This window comes from Molossus molossus, unplaced genomic scaffold, assembly GCF_014108415.1.
Source record: "Molossus molossus isolate mMolMol1 unplaced genomic scaffold, mMolMol1.p scaffold_m16_p_7, whole genome shotgun sequence".
In the NCBI taxonomy this organism is placed as follows: domain Eukaryota; kingdom Metazoa; phylum Chordata; class Mammalia; order Chiroptera; family Molossidae; genus Molossus; species Molossus molossus.
Genome location: NW_023425401.1, coordinates 31,646,945 through 31,666,476, shown reverse-complemented (window position 1 = coordinate 31,666,476; position 19,532 = coordinate 31,646,945). Strand labels below are relative to the sequence as shown.

General features: G+C 40.0%; 1 protein-coding gene across 5 annotated transcripts in view; it reads left to right on the top strand.

The window, feature by feature from the left end:
• The window catches only part of DYNC1I1 (dynein cytoplasmic 1 intermediate chain 1), a 308,363-nt gene that overhangs the window by 46,749 nt on the left and 242,082 nt on the right, over positions 1-19,532 (top strand). For 3 of the 5 annotated variants that reach the window (XM_036246457.1, XM_036246455.1, XM_036246456.1), the window contains exon 5: positions 11,781-11,840. The exons of the other annotated variants lie outside the window; for them this stretch is intronic. In XM_036246457.1, the coding sequence (XP_036102350.1) occupies positions 11,781-11,840 (60 nt within the window). The remainder of the gene's footprint in view (positions 1-11,780; positions 11,841-19,532) is intronic. 5 annotated transcript variants of the gene reach the window in all.

Here is a 19,532-nt window from a genome sequence, read left to right as displayed (position 1 = left end):
CCATCCTGTCTACCTGTATATATTTCTTGTTACCAGAAGACTTACTGGGGAGAGGTATAAAACTTTGCAATTCTCCTTTTTCTCTAAATATATTATCAGAATATTATCTTTGGAAAGTGCATTGTTTCCATACAGGCTGAGTCGATTTGGGGAGAGAAAAATATAGAAATGAGTCTAGTTTAGTGTCAGTCTGAATTGTAGGTAGGGTGCCTTTATTTTTTTCTGAAACCAGCATGTAAGACTGGAATTATGCAACCCGTAACTGCCTGTTGGTGTGTTTCAGACGTGAGGAAGTATTTTGTTTTGGTAGGGCCTTTTGGAACCGGTGGACATTGCTTTCCATTTGGGAAGAATGAAAGCAGAGGTTTTGTGGTTTATTTTAGCAAATTGCCTTTGTGATTTGGGGCAGCACACGTCTTCTCTCATCATTTGCTTTGAACACTTCCAAAGGTCTTTGAGGGGGAAGGAAGAGTAATAACACAGTTATGTAAGATGTAACATTTATATAAGAGGTAGCTGGCACACTGTTATCACATCCCTTAGGGGGTCCATTGGTCTATCATTAAGTGAATATATCTGCCTGTTTCTATGCAGTGGTGGTGGTGTGTCCATTAGCTGAGTTCACAGTTCATGAGCCATTTTGAAAACTTTCTAGAGAAAGCTGACCTATGCTGTTAACACTCTGGGGACAGCAGCAATTTTTCCTTCTCAAAGACCATAGCTCTTCATATTTTCCCTTTTCGTAGATGACTTTTTTTTTATTAACTCTAGAAATCACTTTGGAAGAGGTGCTGGCCACTCCAATCCCACACAAACTCCAACGGGCATCAGTTCTCTATAGGAGCGTTCTGGCAGCGTAGACAACTAGAAGGCAGCGATTAAAGTCCTTCCTCAGTGTAGGTTTCATAGGAATGCAAGAAAATTGGCATTGATGAAATGATGATTTTCAGAACAACTGAGCACGAAGTTCGCTGGAGGAGGAGGCATCGGGAATAACTTAGTGAATCGTGCCCTCGCTTTGAACTTAGGAAAATTCCATACAAAGTTATGCTTTTGGCTGCCATAAAATAGATATGAAAGTCACATTTCAGAAGGATATTATAATATTTGTTTTTAAAATTCCACTTGGAATACGTTTTTCTGTAGAAGAAACATCTCTGAAACAATTATGATTAACACTTCATAAAACATGAGACTGGTGCAAGAGTTTGGTCGTTTCTAAGACCAGAACTCTGTCGTCATGAATTTGCCTGTTTGCGTGGAATTTGGACCCTGAAAAGTGGAAAATCCTTCAGAAGATAACTTAGGAATCAAATTAACACATCTGGTCCTACCGAAAGGTGCACATAAATTCAGTCATTCGTTTGCCAAAATTTCAAGCCAAAACTAAAATTTTCTTTACGGAGCCAAATTGGCAGACCTTTGTTATATAGTAATCCCTGTAAGTGGTTAATTTGCAAACTGGCATACTTATTATACCTATTAAGAAAGAAAAGGTTAAAACAGGGCTTTTAAATAATCAAGTGTAACAAAATATATTTTATTGATTAATAAGAGAAGTTGAGTTAATTTTTTTAAAAGGACTGAGGAGACAGTTGGAATATATATATAATTTTTCAATTGTAGTATGATTTAATTTTTTATCACAATTTGTTTTGCAATTTCCGCTTCTGTTGCAACGGTCTGCTTCTTACTTTCACTGTACATTTGTAGTATTTTATTCTTTGTCTTATCAATTTTGGTAGAACTAGTTAATCATTTCTTAGTTAATTATATTGGGCAAATACCAAGCTCAATATTATTAATAAAATATTCAAAAGACTAGTTTTATTTACAAACAAAGATATAAAAAAATCCTAAATGTACTATATGCAACTGGAATCCAACACAATATTAGCAGGACACTATGCTGTGATTAATGATGTAAAAATTCAATGATATTTTAGTGTAGGAAAATATATTACCATAATTCAACCTATATAAATATCAAAGAGGGAAAAATAATCATTGCAATATATTGAAATGGTACTTGAGAAATTTAAACATCTATCCCCATATTTTAAAACTTAGTAAAGTAGGAATAGAAATATTTTTTCAGTATAACAAATGGTAATCTCAAACCAACAATCTAGCTCTATTATACACAAGAGTGAAGCATTTAGTAATTTATAGCCCTTAATGAAGAATGACTTATGGTTAGTTTAATACATATCTCTTTCTCAGGATGTGACAAGTTCTTTGAGGGAAGGGAGGTTGTATCGATATAGTAGGTATTTAATAAATGTTTGTTGAATGAATCAATTATTATCCATATATACATACATAGAAATATAGGGTATCTTAATACATGTATACTCACTCTGAATAATTATAAATTCCAGTGGGTTAAATCTGAAAAGAAACATCAGTTGGGCATCAGCTGTTATGTTTACATTTTTGAGGACCACATATGCTGCTATATCTGTGATAAATCATATCATACTATATAACTGTGAAACTTATTTTTCTAATCAAGTATGTCTGTTGTACTTTTTTTTAGAGGGAGAGGGAGAGAAAGAGAGAAACATCGATTGGCCACCTCCTGCATGTTTTCCACTGGGAATTTGGCCCACAACCTGGGCATGTGCCCTGACCGGGGATTGAACCTGCAACATCTTGGTACATGGGATGATGCTCAACCACTGAGCCACACCAGCCGGGCTCTATTGTACTATTTTAATACATTTTCATCTCATATAATATCCATACTGTATTCAGTTTTTTCCAATTACAACAATCCCATTTGAATATAAAATTGATGTCTGGCCTCCTAGCCATCAGCCTCTATTAATAAAAACCCTTATATCCATGGATTTTCTCTGGGGAGGTGAGGTCCCTCCCAAGGGGACCTAAAGGCAGCAGGTGAAGACATGTCTTCTGAAGCAGCGAACAGGGAAACAAGGTTACACGGGAAATGGATTAGAGGTCATTCAGGCTTTCGGCTTCCTGTGTATTCCAGATCAGAGTCTGGGACAAAGGTAGAGAAGCCTGCAGGTCCTCTGCTGTTCGGTTTGAACATTAGGCCTCCATATAGTTAATACTACGTTTCATGTTGACAGAACACTTTGGAGAAATTCAGATATTTGGTAAGCTCAGCCTTTCCCGGACATACCACCTGGCGAACTCCCGCAGAGGGAAATGAGGTAGTGCGTTCGCGGTGGATTTGGGCTGGCAGTACCTGGGTACCACTTCCTTTATGCATTGATGCCCATGGAAAAGGATGTGCTGAGAGGCCACAGGGGCTCGATCCCAGCTGAAAACCCCCAGGGCTTCCAGCTTTATCCCCAGTCCGATTCCAGAGGATTCTCTGTCATGACATGAGCCTCACAGAACTCCTGGCCCTTTTCAGTGGAAACATCACTATCTTCTGAGGTGCGCTGATGAATCAGAGGCCAAAGGGAAGACAAGAAGGTTTTAGTAAAGGTGAAAAAGTACAATAAAGGAATGCAAACCTTTGGTGGAAATTTAATAAGACTATTAAAATTTTGTATATACAAAATTCTTTATCATTATGTAAAGAGGAGTGGACAGGATGCTACCAGCTAATTGGACTTCAGAGAGACCAATAGCACTGATCCAAGGCTAATTAAAAGTCAGTCTCTTTGGAAATTAAAATAAAAGGTACATGATAGGATTTTCTCTTTCTGTAGCACATTACCTGATAGTTAATGCTTTTGTTGTTGTTAATTTTCACCCAGGATATTTTTTCCATTGATCTTCAGAGAGATGGAAGGGAGGGAGTGGGGGAGACACACACACACACACACACACACACACACACACACATCGATGTGAGAGAGACACATTGATTGGTTGCCTCCCACATGTGCCCCCACCTGGGGCCGGGGATCAAACCTGCAACCCAGGTACATGCCCTTGTCTGGGAATTGAACCTGTGACCCTTCGGTGCTTGGGCTGATGCTCTAACCACTGAGCAACCAGCCAGGGCAGTTAAACACTTTTTATATCACTCTGTCTTCTAGAGAGTGTACTGTGCATACCCATATGGTTACAGCAGCACAGTAAGCCTCTGTTTTAGCAAGAGGTTGCTGAGCTTTCTTCCAGAGAAACTGCTTCCTTGGCAGCAGCTCTATGATGGGAAGTCTTACATTTCTTTCTGAACTCCGCTCCGACGCACTTTCTGATTGGCTTAGTGTGGCCCACATGCTAGCACTTTGATGTGCAGCAACAGGGAAGATTCTCACACAGCAAGTTAATTAAAAAGCTTTCAGAGGAGCCCATTACAAGTATTTATTGCATGGTCCCTGTTTTATTCCTGACATCAGAAAATCTTTATCATCATCATTGCCAGTTCTAAGTAAGGAAATAATTGAATCTGGGAAGTAAAACGTTAACTCATTATTTAAATGCCATTCTTAATTAATGACTGTGACAGATGGAGTGACACGATGGGTTTTTTAATGTCCATACTATACTTTTGGAAATGGCATTTCAGAAATAGGTATTTCAGGATGGCATTGATTGGAGCTTTTCTGTTGGGCACTGTGCTCACATTGGCCCAAACTGTGTTCTTCATCTCATTAGCGGCTAGTGATTGTTTGACAGAGAAACTGTGGGACTCAGGGAGCGTGACATTCCGCTTTCACACTGTCTCTCCCCCTTAAAGAGTAAAGGAATAATGTGAAAAGTTGGGTTCCAATGTTGTACTTGTTTGGGGGCTCCCTAAAATTGCTCAGTTCATTTGATGGAGAAGATAGCTGGACTTTTTAATTTCTGAGCACAAACCAGCATTATGCTTGGCATTTAAAAATATATATTTTTTCTTTATTGATTTGAGAGAGGGAGAGAGAGACAGAAACATCAATGCGAGAGAACATCAATTGGCCCCCCTCCTGCATGCCCTTCATTAGGGATCGGGCCCACAACCTGGGCCTGTGTCCTGATCGGGAATCAAACCAGTGACCTCTTGGTACATGGATTGACGCTCAACCACTGAGCCACACCAGTTGGACTATGCTCAGTATTTTTGAGACTGGCTTTCCTCCTTCAGTGCGGAAGTAAGTCTGAAAATTCTACTGGGACCATGCGGTGACATCATGCTGTACAACACTGAGTTCCCTTTCAGTGGCTTGGTGAAGCCTAAGGGGATCAGACGACACTCCTGGCTTTATTCTTTTATTTTAAATAAATAGAGTAAAAATGATTTCTTGGGGAATCAACTTGCCCTCACACGTCATACCCACCTGCAAAAGGGCCAGTCAAAACCATTCATTCATGTATTCATTCAATAAATAACTGAGAAGTTACTGTGTGCAACACACACAGCAAATGTTAAATGTTAAACCTGACAGAAGTATAAAGATAGGGATTCTTCTTACATCTCAAGGGCCTGATTCCAGTAAATTGACAGGTTTAATTTGAAGCCATCTAAAGAACTATAAGGAAATTACAGCTCTCAAATATTTGTCCTCATAAGGTGAACAATAATGCCATAAACCATTATTTCCAAATGATCTATAATTAATTTGTAGTATATTCATGATTTTGATTCATTAGTACCCTATGCAGAGACTTAACACATATTAGGTACTTGGTAAATGTCCATTGATTAGTTTATGTGTGTGTGCGCACATGTGTGTGTGCACGTGCGTGCGTGTGCACATTTATGTGGGTGTGCACACATACTCATGTGCATGAACAGCTTACAAAACACTGGTTGGGATGGGTGTAGGATAAGTGGAGGGATGGGGACAAAGATAAAAGCAAGGAAGTTCAAGGTTGCTGGGCAAACTGCCTGAAGGTGAACTTTCTTCAAGGAGAACTACGGGCAGTAGTTATAAGGCTGAGGTACAAAGCTAGGATTTCCTCACGGAAACGAGGCAGAAATCTAGTTACTGGGTTCAGAGCAAAAAGCTAGAATGGGACTAGCAGCGCCTGGCTCGATGCTGGCGTTGTAACAGTGCTCACTACCTCCTGCGGACCACTTTCACCCTTAGTCTTAAAGCCTGATGCAGAGCTGCTCCTGAGGTCAAGTGCATTGGAGATCATCAAAGACAACCATGGAGTAAGAGGCACAGGTATTTCTCTATTCTTTCATGGAAAGACGAGTTATTTCTGAATGAGGTTATCGAGGACAAATATATTTAGAGAGCAAGCCATTTGAGGTGAGCCTTAAAGAATGGATGTGCTTTGGACAGGCAGAGGAGGGAGACGGGCATTCCAGGTGACGGGAAAGGCGTAAGCACAGGAAAAGGGTGGGGGAGTATGGGGTATAAAATGCATGTGGGAGGAGGTATCAAAAGAGATCAGAGTCTGGAAGACAAGTATGACTTTTGAGATAGATGAGAACCCTGCCTCTTTTACCTGGTCATTCTTTATTGAATTTACTCTGTAACGTGTTGAAAACACAGGCACCCAGGCCACGGGTCCGAGGTGGGGTCTGGGACACTGCCATTTAATAATGCTTCAAGGTCGGAAGACTGGTTTGGGAAACCATTGGTCTAATAAAAAGGACTGAAACTGGAGTTTGGGGAGTAGAAAAGGAAACAAAGGACAGATGAGAGAAGGAAAGGTAAAATGGCTTTGTGTGCAGATGGATATATCCAAAAGTCATGCAGTGAAGTGGGACTTGGGGCTCAACGGTGATGAGTACTTTGGGGTCATTTGTGCAGAAGATGGAAGTGAGAAAGTAATAGCCCTGACTGGGGAACGCCTGCTTTATCGGGATGGAAAGAAGAAGGGCCCTGCCCAAATTGGTCTTGGGATTTGATGATTTGGAGGTTGTCGTCATCGTCATCATCATCATTATCATTTTCATCTTCATCGTCGTCTTCATCATCATCATTACCATGATTTTGTTACTATTACTGTTGGTTGTGATTTCATTTTGTTGTGTTTCATTTCTATAGATTGAGTTTCTGGAAGTCAAGCCAGTCCAGGAGTTATTCTGTGTCTTTGATTCTTGCCTCATTTTGGCATATGGCTTCCCAGAAGAGCTGTACTGATCTTAAATGCCACCAGCAGGGTATAAGACTGCCCTAGCCATGCTAAGTGTTAACATTAGCAAATGACAGAGTACTGCCTTCCAAATATTTATCAGGTTTCACTGTCTTATAACCACAACCCACCAAAGGTCAGAGCAAAGACACCCTGTAGGGAAGAATTTTTAGGCTTTCTCTCCCATCCTTCAAAACCCAAGTCGATTACAATCTCTGATCATTTCAGAGGAAGGGCATCGCCCTGCTCCGGCCTCCAAAGGATGATGAAAGTACAGTCCAACGCCTGTCTGGCACAGAGTAAATTATTATTGAAAGGAAATGATAACTATCATTGTTGATTTTTTATGACATTTTTTCCCCCAGCTAATATTGTTTGAAGCTTTAAATTGAGCCAGGACCTAGGCAAGTGATGAGAACGACTTTCTTGTATATGCCATCAGGATAGCACTAGGTATAAATCTTCACATCTCATTCTGCTCCTGAAATAGAAGGTTCTCAGATGCAAGTTCCACGTCTCCCAGCACGCCTGTGGAGCCACTTACCGGGCATGGTCTACTTTCTGCTTTGTCTTACTGAACAATCGATAGGTGTTTTCTCTCTCCACAAGAGTGGCAGATTCCTTAAGAATTATTTTAATACTGTATCACAATACTTTATAGATTAGTCCTTTAGAAGATACTTTTTGGGTAAGTAAAAGAATGTTTTAATCCAAAATATTCTCTCCCTGCATTCGTTGATTGGTCCATTCCAGAAGCGACGGAAAACTGTAACTAATTACTATAGTAAACAGGGTGATTTCTATGTGAAAATATTTTGTGATAGTATATTATGTTCACATATATTTACTTACAGTTTGACTACCTCTTTCATTTTAAACATATACTACCCAGTAAGATTTCAAACTGCCCAAGAAGCTGTGGGGAAATCATCGTTTTATGTCCAACGATACAGCAACTTGCTGTGAGGACAGTTGGAAAGTAAGTCCTATGTCAACTGGTTACATAAACGTATAGCAACTGGAGAAATGAAAGCTAAAAGGCAGTTTAATAATCACCTGATTAAAAACATTTTTTTTCCTTATTGATTTTAGAGAGAGCAAGGGAGAGGGGGAGAGAGATAGAAACATCGACGAGAGACAACATTGATTGGCTGCCTCCTGCATGCCCCCACTGGGGATTTGGCCCACAACCTGGGCATGTACCCTCACCAGGAATTGAACCGGCGACCTCTTGTTGCATGCGTCAACACTCAACCAGTGAGCCACACCTGCCAGGCTCATCTGTTTTTTAAAACCAGGCAGAAAGGACCTTAGAGGGCCTCTAGGCCTGCCTGCACTCTCCTCTTGCCAAGGACAGAAGACTGTCCTGATGACACAGAGTTCATGGTGCCCCTGGGCCCAGGCGTGGCCCTCTCCAAGGTGCTGCCATCTACAGGGAAGCTTTTCTGCAAGCTTGCACGGAAGGAATTCAGTGAACATTTAATCCACCTTGCTAGGCTACTCTTGGGAACACAGATAGCCTTTGCCCGTTTAATGTATTGGATTTAAGATCTTTTTCAAAGAGAAAGTGCATTTTGTGTAAGTCTGACCACCCCACAGGGAATAACGGGAAAAATGAAAAGAAAAGAAAACGAACACACTTGATAGTGTCCTTGGTTTGATTAATCACCCACTGCTCATTACTGGCAGTAACTATGGTCTCTGTTACTGAACAACCCTGTGTGTGGCTGTGGGGCAGGAGTGTGGGGGAGGTTGGTTACTTAGGCCACCTTTGTTGTTCTGGTGGAGTGAATGCAAAGTCCAGACTGCTAATCTGGGGACTTCTTAAGGGGGTGATTTGGATGGAATCGTCATTTATACTTCTGATAGGTACAGTGAGTTCAGGTGAGCTGTTAGATTAGTAACAGACCAGACCAGCCACCCAGGCTCTGCTGCATTCCTCACCTACCCGGGAGAAGTGGAAAGGGTCAATAAAGGTTCATTCCATCACAAACCTCAAGGCAAATTGAGGGTAGAGTAGCTGATCCCACCCCGTATGAGGGAACGCTTCTCACAGTCAGCCAGAGCCAGTGGCTGCTGTTCTGTCTAGAGCCAAAGAAATATCCTTAAAGATAAAAGGATTGATCCGCAGAGATATGTGAACAGCGAACATGAATCACTGTAACGGGTTCCATTGCTTCTACTGCTTGAAACAAGGAGAAGGAACTGGTGTCCAGAACAAGAAGGGCTGCTTTCCTTTCTCTCTCACCTGAGGACATTTTCCCCTTGATTTTTAGAGAGAGCGGAAGGTTGAGAGGGACAGAGAGAAAGAGAACCATTGACGTGAGAGACGCATCGATCAGTTGCTTCCTGCACAACCCTGACCAGGGCTGGGGATCAAACCTGCAATCCAGGTACATGCCCTTGACCAGAATTGAACCTGTGACCCTTCAGATGCTCTGACCACTGAGCAAACTGGCTAGTGCAGGGCTGCTTTCCTTGAGCAGAGAGTGAGTCCAGAGCATTGTTTCTCTCCCCTGGCGGCACATTAGAATCACCTGGGGAGTTTTTAAAATTACAGGTGCTTGGGTCCCATCCCACACTTTCTGATTTAATTGGTCTGGAGGTGGCCCAGGCCTGAGGCCAGGCTTGATGAGTCACAGGTTTGGATGCTGACATAGTTGAGGATCAGGGAAGCTTTCTTTCTGCTGACTAATGAAAGCAGCAGTCCAGCCCAGCCATTTTCTACAGTTGATTTCAGGGTCAGCCGTAAGTATTTCCTGGGAACTTGATAAAATACAAATGCTCAGGCCCCACCCCAGATCTACAGTATCAGAATTTCTGGGGTTGGAGATCAGCATTCTGTATTTTTAGCAAGCCCTCCAGAGCATGCTGATTCATGTCCGAGATTGAGAGCCACTTTTTAAAGTCCAGACCTTGCTGCTCAGCTGAGGTGCACAGACTGGCAGCATCTGCATCCCCTATGTTTGTCACCAGGTAGGTCACTGACTCAAAGACACATCTGATAGTAGACACACGGGATGTGGTAGTAATAAGAGCAGCTACTGTTGATCATATAGTTACTTTGTGCTTTATAAGTATAATTGTGTGTAATCCCTGTAGAAGGCCAGAGAGAGATTGTCCATCAGTCCGTCCGTCCATCCGTCTGTTCGTCCATCCGTCCATCCGTCCATCCGTCCATCCGTCCATCCATCCATCCATCCATCCATCCATCCATCCATCCATCTATCCATTTATTCAACAAATGCTGTATCCAATAAGCATACAGACAAGGCATAGTTCTAGGCATATCCCTGTAATCTGGGGATGTAGCTGCCCCTGCCATTATGAGGCTAAGGGCAGATCAAACAACAAACAGTAAACTGGTTTATAAGAAGATTGTGGGTAAATCTAAGTGCTCCGGAGAAAAGCTTAGGCAAGGGGTGAGTGTGACAACCAAGTGCTGTTGGAGATAGGGCGTGAAAGAAGAAAGCCCCTCTGCAGGGGACACTTGGGCCGAGGCATGGATGCAGCAAAGGCACCAGCTCTTTGAGGGAAGAGCGTCAAGGAGGACACAGGACACAAGGAGGACCCCGTGAGGGAGGGGCCAGTGGCTACAGATAAGTTTTGAAGATAGTGGCAGGCCAGTAAATGGTCACATAGACCTGATGATACATTTTAACAGACAAGGAAACTGAGCAGGACTCCTTAACCTTGAAGGTGCCTACGAATCGCCTGAGACCTTATTAAATTGTAGTGAGAAGTCAGTGAGTCCGGGGTGAGACCTGAGTCTCTGTATTTCCAACAAGCTCGCAGGAGATGCTTATGCTTCTGGTCTGTGGGCCACACTTAGAGTAAACAGAAGGGCAGTAGGTTGAGAAAGTAAGCAACATGCCCAATGTCACACAGCTAGTAAGTGGCAAAGGCGAGATGTGAGTCCCAGATGCCTGCCTCCAAAGTCCTTGCTGTCCATCCGTTGCCTGCCCGATCACCTCCTTCCTGATTCACCTGTAACTGCTTGTGTGCAGGAGACTGAAAGGACCTGCCGGAGAGAGGTCCTTGTGTGCACTCTGTTTATACAAGAGCTGTTTATCCCTTGTTATGAAGGAGAAATGAATGCCTGGGTAACTATTGATACTTTGTGCTGTTGCTTGTGGGGTATTTAAAAGGTGTAAGATATCCCTGGCATCTTAGAGACAAATGATATGGTTGGTTGGTGACCATCCTCGTGTAATGTATAAATCAAAAACACCAAAATACCCACGGGCCTCGAAATCTAATGCATTCTATTTGCAATAATTGACCCAAGGAAGGCAGTTGTTCACCCTGCAGTCCTGCCCCATCTGGCCTGACCTCCCCAGATGCTCCCGCTCTGACCTGTTTGCATTTGGTTCTGTTCACCACATGGGAGATGCCTGGGGCTCCCAGGTGTGGATGGGCTCTGGGTGTCAGAGACACCTGCAGCTGGTTACATGCTGAAATCAATCAGGCTTCAGTAAAGAACAACAAAACAAGGGAGGCGGTGGAGTTTGAATATTTAGCTCTGAGTTTCCTTCCATGAAAACAACTCTAACTTCCAGCATCAAACAGATGTTCAAAGGAAAGGCTGGCTTCTTGCTTTCTCTTGTCACTTGATAGTCACGGGGTCTTCCCTGCACTGGGGGCGGGGGAGAGGGGCGAAGTGGGAAGATGTTCTGTGTATGTATTGTATATGCCTTGCCTTGATGAATGACATGGTTTGGTTTGGTTTGTCCCCTCCCCTTTTGTTAATTCTCTGTTCTTTTTCCTTTGTGCTGCTCGATTAGGACCCTGCAGTGGGACACAGACCCCTCAGTGCTCCAGCTGCAGTCAGACTCAGAACTTGGGTATATGTCTGCTCTTTTGTTACTCCTTTTGTTATTTCTTCGCGACAGTTGTGTTGAAATGCTGGAGCTGTGGTTGCTCTTGTTTTCCCCCTTTTGTTGAACTTCCAGTTCGATACGTGTATTTCCTTCTGTTAGTTTGCCTTATAAAGTTAAGCTTTGGAAAAAGTCTCTCTTTGTGGAACATACCACAAAAAGATGGCTTGGTGTCCCCCCTAAAATACAAACATGCACCCACACTCTGCTTCCAGGTGGGGCACACACGTTCTGCAATGGGAAATACATTTGAGTTTATCCTAACACCCACCCCCTTTACTAACACGTTGCCTTAGGGTAATTTTTGTCTAAAATCAGTATAAAAATGTTGTGATTGGTTTGTTTCTTTTTCTTTTCACTTTTTGGGACACTTTCAATAAGGATTTAATTTGAATTGAGTTTGAACATAAAAAGAGTCCTATTAAAGAAAAAGCTAATATGTTGACTTCCGCGGTATTAAAAAATCTCAAGTATTTGATGATGGGTAATATCTTCTACATCCTAAAGATCGTATTTTTTTCAGATGGAAATGTATCGTCACAGGTTAAAAGATAGCTTCGGGATTGGAAACGTGGTGTGTGTGTACAATAGCATTAGGCCATAAAAAATGAAATCTTGCCATTTGCAACAACACGGATGGACCTTGAGGACATTATGCTAAGTGAAATAAGTCAGACAGAAAAAGACAAATACCATATGACCTCACTTACAAGTGGAATCTAAAAAAACAAACAAGTGAACAAAAAATCCCCCAAAACCAAAAAATACAAATCAAGTTTATGGATATAAAGAACAGACTGGTGATTGTTTAAGATGAAAGGTTGGCAGTTGCCAAAATGGGTGAAGGGGGTCCAAAGGTACAAATTTCCAGCTATAAAATGATGTGATGTGCAGAGTGACTATAGTCAATGATACTGTATTGCATATTTAAAAGTCGCTAGGAGAGTAGATCTTGGAAGCTCTTACCATAAGAAACAAATTACAACTAACTGTAGTGATGGATGCTAACTAGACTTATGGTGATCGTTTTGCAACATGTACAAATATTGAATCATTACAATGCACACCTGAGATTAATAGAATGTTATGTCAATTATAGCTCCATAAAAAATAAAACACACAGCCCAGCTGGTATGACTCAGTGGATTGAGCATTGTCCCATGAACTGAGAGGTCCCGGATCAATTCCCAGTCAGGGCACATGGCCACGTTGGGCTCGATCCCCAATAGGAACAAGCAGGAAGCAGCTGATTAATGTTTCTCTCTCATATTGATGTTTCTGTCTCTCTTACCCTTCCCCTTTCTCTAAACAAAAATCAATAAAAAACATATTAAACAATAAAGCACACAAGTATATGCTAGAAACTTGATCAATTTCTCTTATAGGATTGAAGTTCACTATGGTCACACATGAGGTATTTCCAATGGGATGCTTGTACCAGCTCATGCTCAAGCCCAAGAGCTGACTGTGTGCTTCTCCTCCTCACTTTGCATTTGGTGAAATCAGCTTGACACCCGCCATGGTGGAGTATTTACACCACAAAAATTGGTAAATGCTACAAACCAGGGCTTGCTCCCTTTCCCCCCATCCAGTTATTAAACACTTAACCACTACGCCACTAAGTTACCTCAATATGTGAATAGCAAATCTTATTATAGTATTTTATAAAATGTTGATTTTTTTCTTTCTAAATGTAACTCAATGAATTGTAAAGCGAGTACTTATTTATTTTGAATTGCTGAGATTTGGGGGCACATATCTATGGGTTTCTATCAATGTCAGTGCCTACTGTAGGTGGATGAGGAGGTTGAAGGGCTCTTTCTATGTTAAGTTCAAAGCTATCTGCACATGACTCTGTATATGCAAAAGTTGTTGGCCTACTCACAACAATGCTAGACCAAGGAAATATCTTAACACTTTAGGTAACTGATACATTACTTTTTAAAAACATTACTAACTTCTTTGCTATTTAATGATATAGTTCATTGTATATTATATTTAAATTTGCATTACCTAAATAGCCAAGAGATATGGTTTAGACCAAGCAGAGAAACAATGGATATATAGTATGTTTTGGGTCAGGGGAACTTCAGAGTACGGTTCTTCAATATACCATTGTGCTTGAAAATATGAGGATGGAATTGGCAGACAATCTACCACATGCACTTACATTGACAGATCTTCAGACAAGTTGCGACATTGCTACATTACACCTGCTGATGTGGAACAGTTAGGAATTTTCCCATTTCTGCCTGTTTTCCAAGCAAAAACTCAGTTGACTATGCAGGTGAAAACTTGTGACTCACTCTGTGGAGATGGCATAACTGTGGCTCCCACCGTGCCTGCCACATTTTACTTCAAAGTGTACCCAGTGGGTCTGAAAGAGACAAGATATGAGACTTCCTGTTCACTGAGTGACTTATCTTAGGGAGTTTGGAAGGAGCAGTCAGAATATTTAAGAGAGGAGATTGTTTCTGCCATGTTACAATTTCAAATATCGATTTAATGAAAAATGCCCTTGTTTGATAGTCCTTATGTGCAGAACTCTCTTCTCAAACACATTTTTATGAAATACACCTCAGGCAACACGATCTTTCTAGAGACAATTTTATTTCCTCTTCTTGATCCTTGCCATGGAATTGACCATCAAATTGGATATAGTTTGTTCTGTCACTTGATTTTTTTTTAAAGATAGCCTTTTTTCCCCATTATATGCGTGTATGCATTGCCCATGGACACAGACAGTAGGGTGGTGGAAGCCTGGGGTGGGGTGGGAACTGGGTGGAGTGGGGCAGTCGGGGAAAATGAGGGACCATCTGTAATACTCTCAGCAATAAAGATTTTTTTAAAAGAAAGAAAAATAAAATTTTATATATATATATGATAGCTTTTTTGAAGTATAGTTGACATAAGAAACTGTACACATTGCAAGTTTTCGAATAGAAAGTTTTAATGTGAACACACAACCATCAAACCATCACCACCAAGATAACGGACGTATTATTCATCATTCCTCAAAGTTGTCCATGCCCCTTTGTAATCCTCACTCCTGCATCCCCCACCCCCTCAAACAGCTGTTCTGCTTTCTGTGGTCACTGTACATTAGTTGACATAGCTAGAGAATGTCATAGAAATGAAATCATGCAATAGGTACTCTTTAGACTGACTTCTTTTTTAAAATTATTATTATAAACTAATCTTTAATTATGAAAGTATTACAGATGTCCCTCCTTTTCCCCCCATTGATCCCCTTCTCCCCACTGACCCCCACCCCCTGCCTTCACTGCACTATTGTCTGTGTCCACTGGTTATACATATATAAGTTCTTTGGTTTATCTCTTCCCACACACCCCCACCACACTCCTCCTTTCCCTCTGAGGTTCATCAGTTCACTTGGAATAATTATTTTGAGATTCACTGTGTATCAATAGGTCATTTTTTTTTATTACTGAGTGGCATTTCCTTGTATGGATATACCAGTTTATTTATCCAATCATTTTTTGATGTACATTTAGCTTGTTTCCAGTTTTTTTGCCTATTAAAAATAAAACTTCAGTCTATTTATGGAAATATGCATTTACTTTGGGGGGGGGGGTTACATAACACCAAGTAGAATGGCTGCATTATATAGTGGATGCACCTTTAACTTAAGATGCTGTCAAACTCTTTGCACCATTATACATTCTCACCAGCAGTGTTTGAGAGCCTCCGTTCCTCCATGTTCTTGACAATACTTATTTTGGAGTTAAAAACATTTTTTAAAACCACTATTAAAAGAGTGTAGCGGTGTCTCATTGTAGTTTTGACTTGCATTTACCTAGTGAATACTGTTGATATCTATTAATGTGTGCATTTCCCATTTGAATATTTTCTCTGATGAAATGTCTACTTAAATCTTTTGCCCTCATTGGTTTTTAATCTGGTTGTTTGTTTCTCATTATTACTAGAGTTTGAGAGCTCTTTATATATTTGATATAAAATCCTTTATTTGATATATAATTTGTAAATCTTTTCTCCCAGTCTGTGACTTCTTTTTCATTCTTTCAACAGCCTTTTTAAATTTTGACAAATTTCAATTTATGAATTTGTTCTTTTATGAATCATGCTTTTGTTGACATAATTTCAATGTTGAGTGATTCCTTAAATATTTGATAGGATACAATTTACCTGTGAAACCATTTGGATTTGGAATTTTATTGTGAGGAAGATTTAAAATTACAAATTCAATAACTGTAATAGTAATGGAGCTACTGTGATTATTCATATTTTTCTGAGTGAGCTTTGGTAGTTTGTGTTTTCCAAGTAATAGGTCCATTTTTTTTCTCCATTTACAGATTTATTGGCCTAAAATTGTGTATGTTATCCCCTATCACTTTTTAAATATGTACAGAATCTTTAGATATGATCACCTCTATGTTTATTGATTTCATTGCTTTCTCAAAGAACCAGTATTTGGTTTTATTGATTTTTCTCTATTTTTTTTTTTCACTGATGTCTACTCTGATCTTAATTTGTTCTTCTTCTTATTTTGTTTTAATTTTCTTCTTTTTCTAGTTTCATAAAGTGGAAACAGAGGTCAATAACTTGAGACCTTTCTTCATTTTTAATATATGTGTGTAGTACTGTAAAATTCCCCCTAAGTACTGCTTAGTGGCTTAGTACTTGAAATATGTTTTTATTGTTTTAGAGAGAGCGGAAGGGAGAGGGAGAGAGAGATAGAAACATCAATGAGCCTGGCCAGCATGGCTCAGTGATTGAGCATTGACCCATGCACCAAAAGGCTGCCGGTTTGATTCCCGGCCAGGGCACATACCTAGGTTATGGGCCCAATAACCAGTCAGGATGCATGCTGGAGGTGACCAGTCGATGTTTTCTCTCATCGATGTTTCTGTCTCTCTCCCTCTCCATTCCTCTCTCTCTAAAAATCAATAAAGGAAAAAAGGTTAAAACATCAGTGAGAGAGAAATAGCCAATGGCTGCCTCCTGCATGGCCCCCTACTGGGGATTGAGCCCCAAAACCTGGGCATTTGCCCTGACCAGGAATTGAACTGGTGACCTCTTGGTGCATGGGACAACACTCAATCCATTGAGAAGTTCCAGCTAGGTGGTACTTGAATTTTTTTTTTTTTTTTGGTCATTTTCATTCAAGTCAAAATATCTTCTAATTTCCCTTTTAATTTTACCTTTAATTGATGAATTATTTGGAACTGTGTTAGTTTTTAAATATTTAGGGATTTTCCAGAGATATTTTTGTTATTGATTTCTAATTTAATTCTATTGTTGTTAGAGAACATAGTTTGTATTATTTGTATCCTATTAAAGTTGTTGAGATGCATTTTATGGTCCATAGTATGATCTGTCTTACTGAATGTCCTAGGTGCCCTTAGAAAGGATGTGTATTTTGCTATTATTGGGTGAAATAGTCTATAAATGTCAATTAGGTTAAGGTGGTTGATTATATTCAAATAGTCAATGTTCTTTACTGACTTTCTTTCTTTTGGTTTTATCAATGATTGGGAGAGAAGTGTTGAAGTTTTTAACTAAGATTTTGGTTTTTCTGTTTGCAATTCGATCAGTTTTTACTTCATTTATTTTTAAATTTTGTTATTAGGTGCATAAATGTTTAAGATTCTTATGTGTTTCTTGATTAATTGATTCCTCTATCATTATGAAATGACCTTCTTTATTCCTAGTGCTGTATTTTGCTTTGAAATCTCCTTTGTCAGATGAACATAGCCACTCCAGTGTTCCTTTAACTGGTATTTAGCACATATCTTTTTCATCCTTTTACTTTTTAACCTATTTGTTACTTTATACTTAAAGTTTTTCCTTGTAGGCAGCATATAATTGGGTCCTTTAACATTTTCAAAACCAAAGATGTAATAAAGACTTTTAAGACATAAAAAGATCTTCACTATAAGAAACTGTGAAGGATAATCACGAGGAGAAATATTTATCTTTTTCATTAAAAAAAAAATTTTAATAGATTTTTTAGAGAGAGAAGAAGGGAGAGAGAGAGATAGAAACATCGATGTGAGAGAGAAATATCAACTGGCTGCCTCCTGCATGCCCCCTACTGGGGATTGAACCCGCAACCCAGACATGTGCCCTGACCAGTAATCAAACCAGGAACTTTCAATTCATGGGATGATGCTCAATCCACTGACCCATACTGGCTGGGCCAGAAATCCTTTTCTTCAGTACATCAAAAATGTTGCTTCATTTTCTTCTCACTTGCATTGTTTATGACCAGAAATCTGCTGTCATACTTGTCTTTGTTCCTCTATAGGTAACGTCTTTTTTATTTGGTGTTTGTGGCTACTTTTACAATATTCTCTTTTTCACTAATTTTGAACAATTTGATTATCATATGCTTGGTGTAGTCTTCTTTATGCTTCTTATGCTAACAAATTTGGAATATTTTGACCATTATTTTTTCAAATATTTTTTCCTCTCTCCCTTTGTTCTCTGGGGACTAAAATCACATGTATATTAGGTAACTTTCTTCATTTATTTATTTTTCTTTTCTATATGTGTTTCATTTTTAATAGTTTCTAGTGTTATGTTTTTATATTCACTAATCTTTCATTTTGTAATGTTCAATATTTCATAAAGCCTACCCATTGAAAGTTTTTTAATCCTCATCCAAGATTTTGTTTATTGTATTTTTTTAGAGAGAGGAAGAGACAGAGAGAGAGAGAGAGACATCAATATGAAAGAGAGATACATTGATTGATTGCCTCCTGTATGCGCAACAACCAGGGATCAAACCCGCAACCTAGGTATGTACCCTGACCGGGAATTGAACCTGTACCCTTTTGGTGTATGGGATGATATTCAAACCAACTGAACTACCTGGCCAGGGTGTTAATGTTTGCTTTTATACATTTTAACTTCCATCTGTAGAAGTTCAGTTAGGATCTTTTTATCTTCCATATTTCTACTTAATTTTGGAACACATGAAATACTGCTTTAATAACTTCTTTTAACATCCTCACTAAAGGTTATTTTTATTGATTTTAGAGAGAGGAGAAGGGAGAGAGATGAAGAGAGAGAAATGTCTATGTGACAGAAACACCCATCAGTTGCCTTGTATGTGTCCCCATGCCCCAACCAAGATTGAACCCTCAACCTTTTGGTGCATGAGACAATACTCTAACATGCTGGATCACACTGGCTAGGGCTTGTTTTAGTAACTTCTAATATCCTTGCTTGCTTTCCAATCATATGTATTAGTTTTGGCTCAGTTTTAATTGATTGGCTTATTTCTTTAATGCATTTATGTTTTCCTGCTACTTTGCATGTCTGCTAACTTGTGATTGATGTCAGGCATTGTGAATATTATTTTTTAAGGTGTTGGATATATTTGAATTCCTATAAACCTTCTTTTTTTTTTTTTTTTTTTTTTTTTTTTATCCTCACCCGAGGACACTTTTTCATTCTTTGTTCAGATAGAGCAGGAGGGAGAGAGAGAGAGAAACATCGATGTGAAAGGGACACATCGAGTGGCTGCCACCCGCACGACCAACCAGGGCCGGGGACAAACTGCAACCGAGGTACATGCCCTTAGCGGGAACCGAACCCGGGTCTCTCCGGACCGCAGGCCAACGCTCTAACCGCTGAGCCAAACCGGCCAGGGCCCTATAAACCTTCTTAATA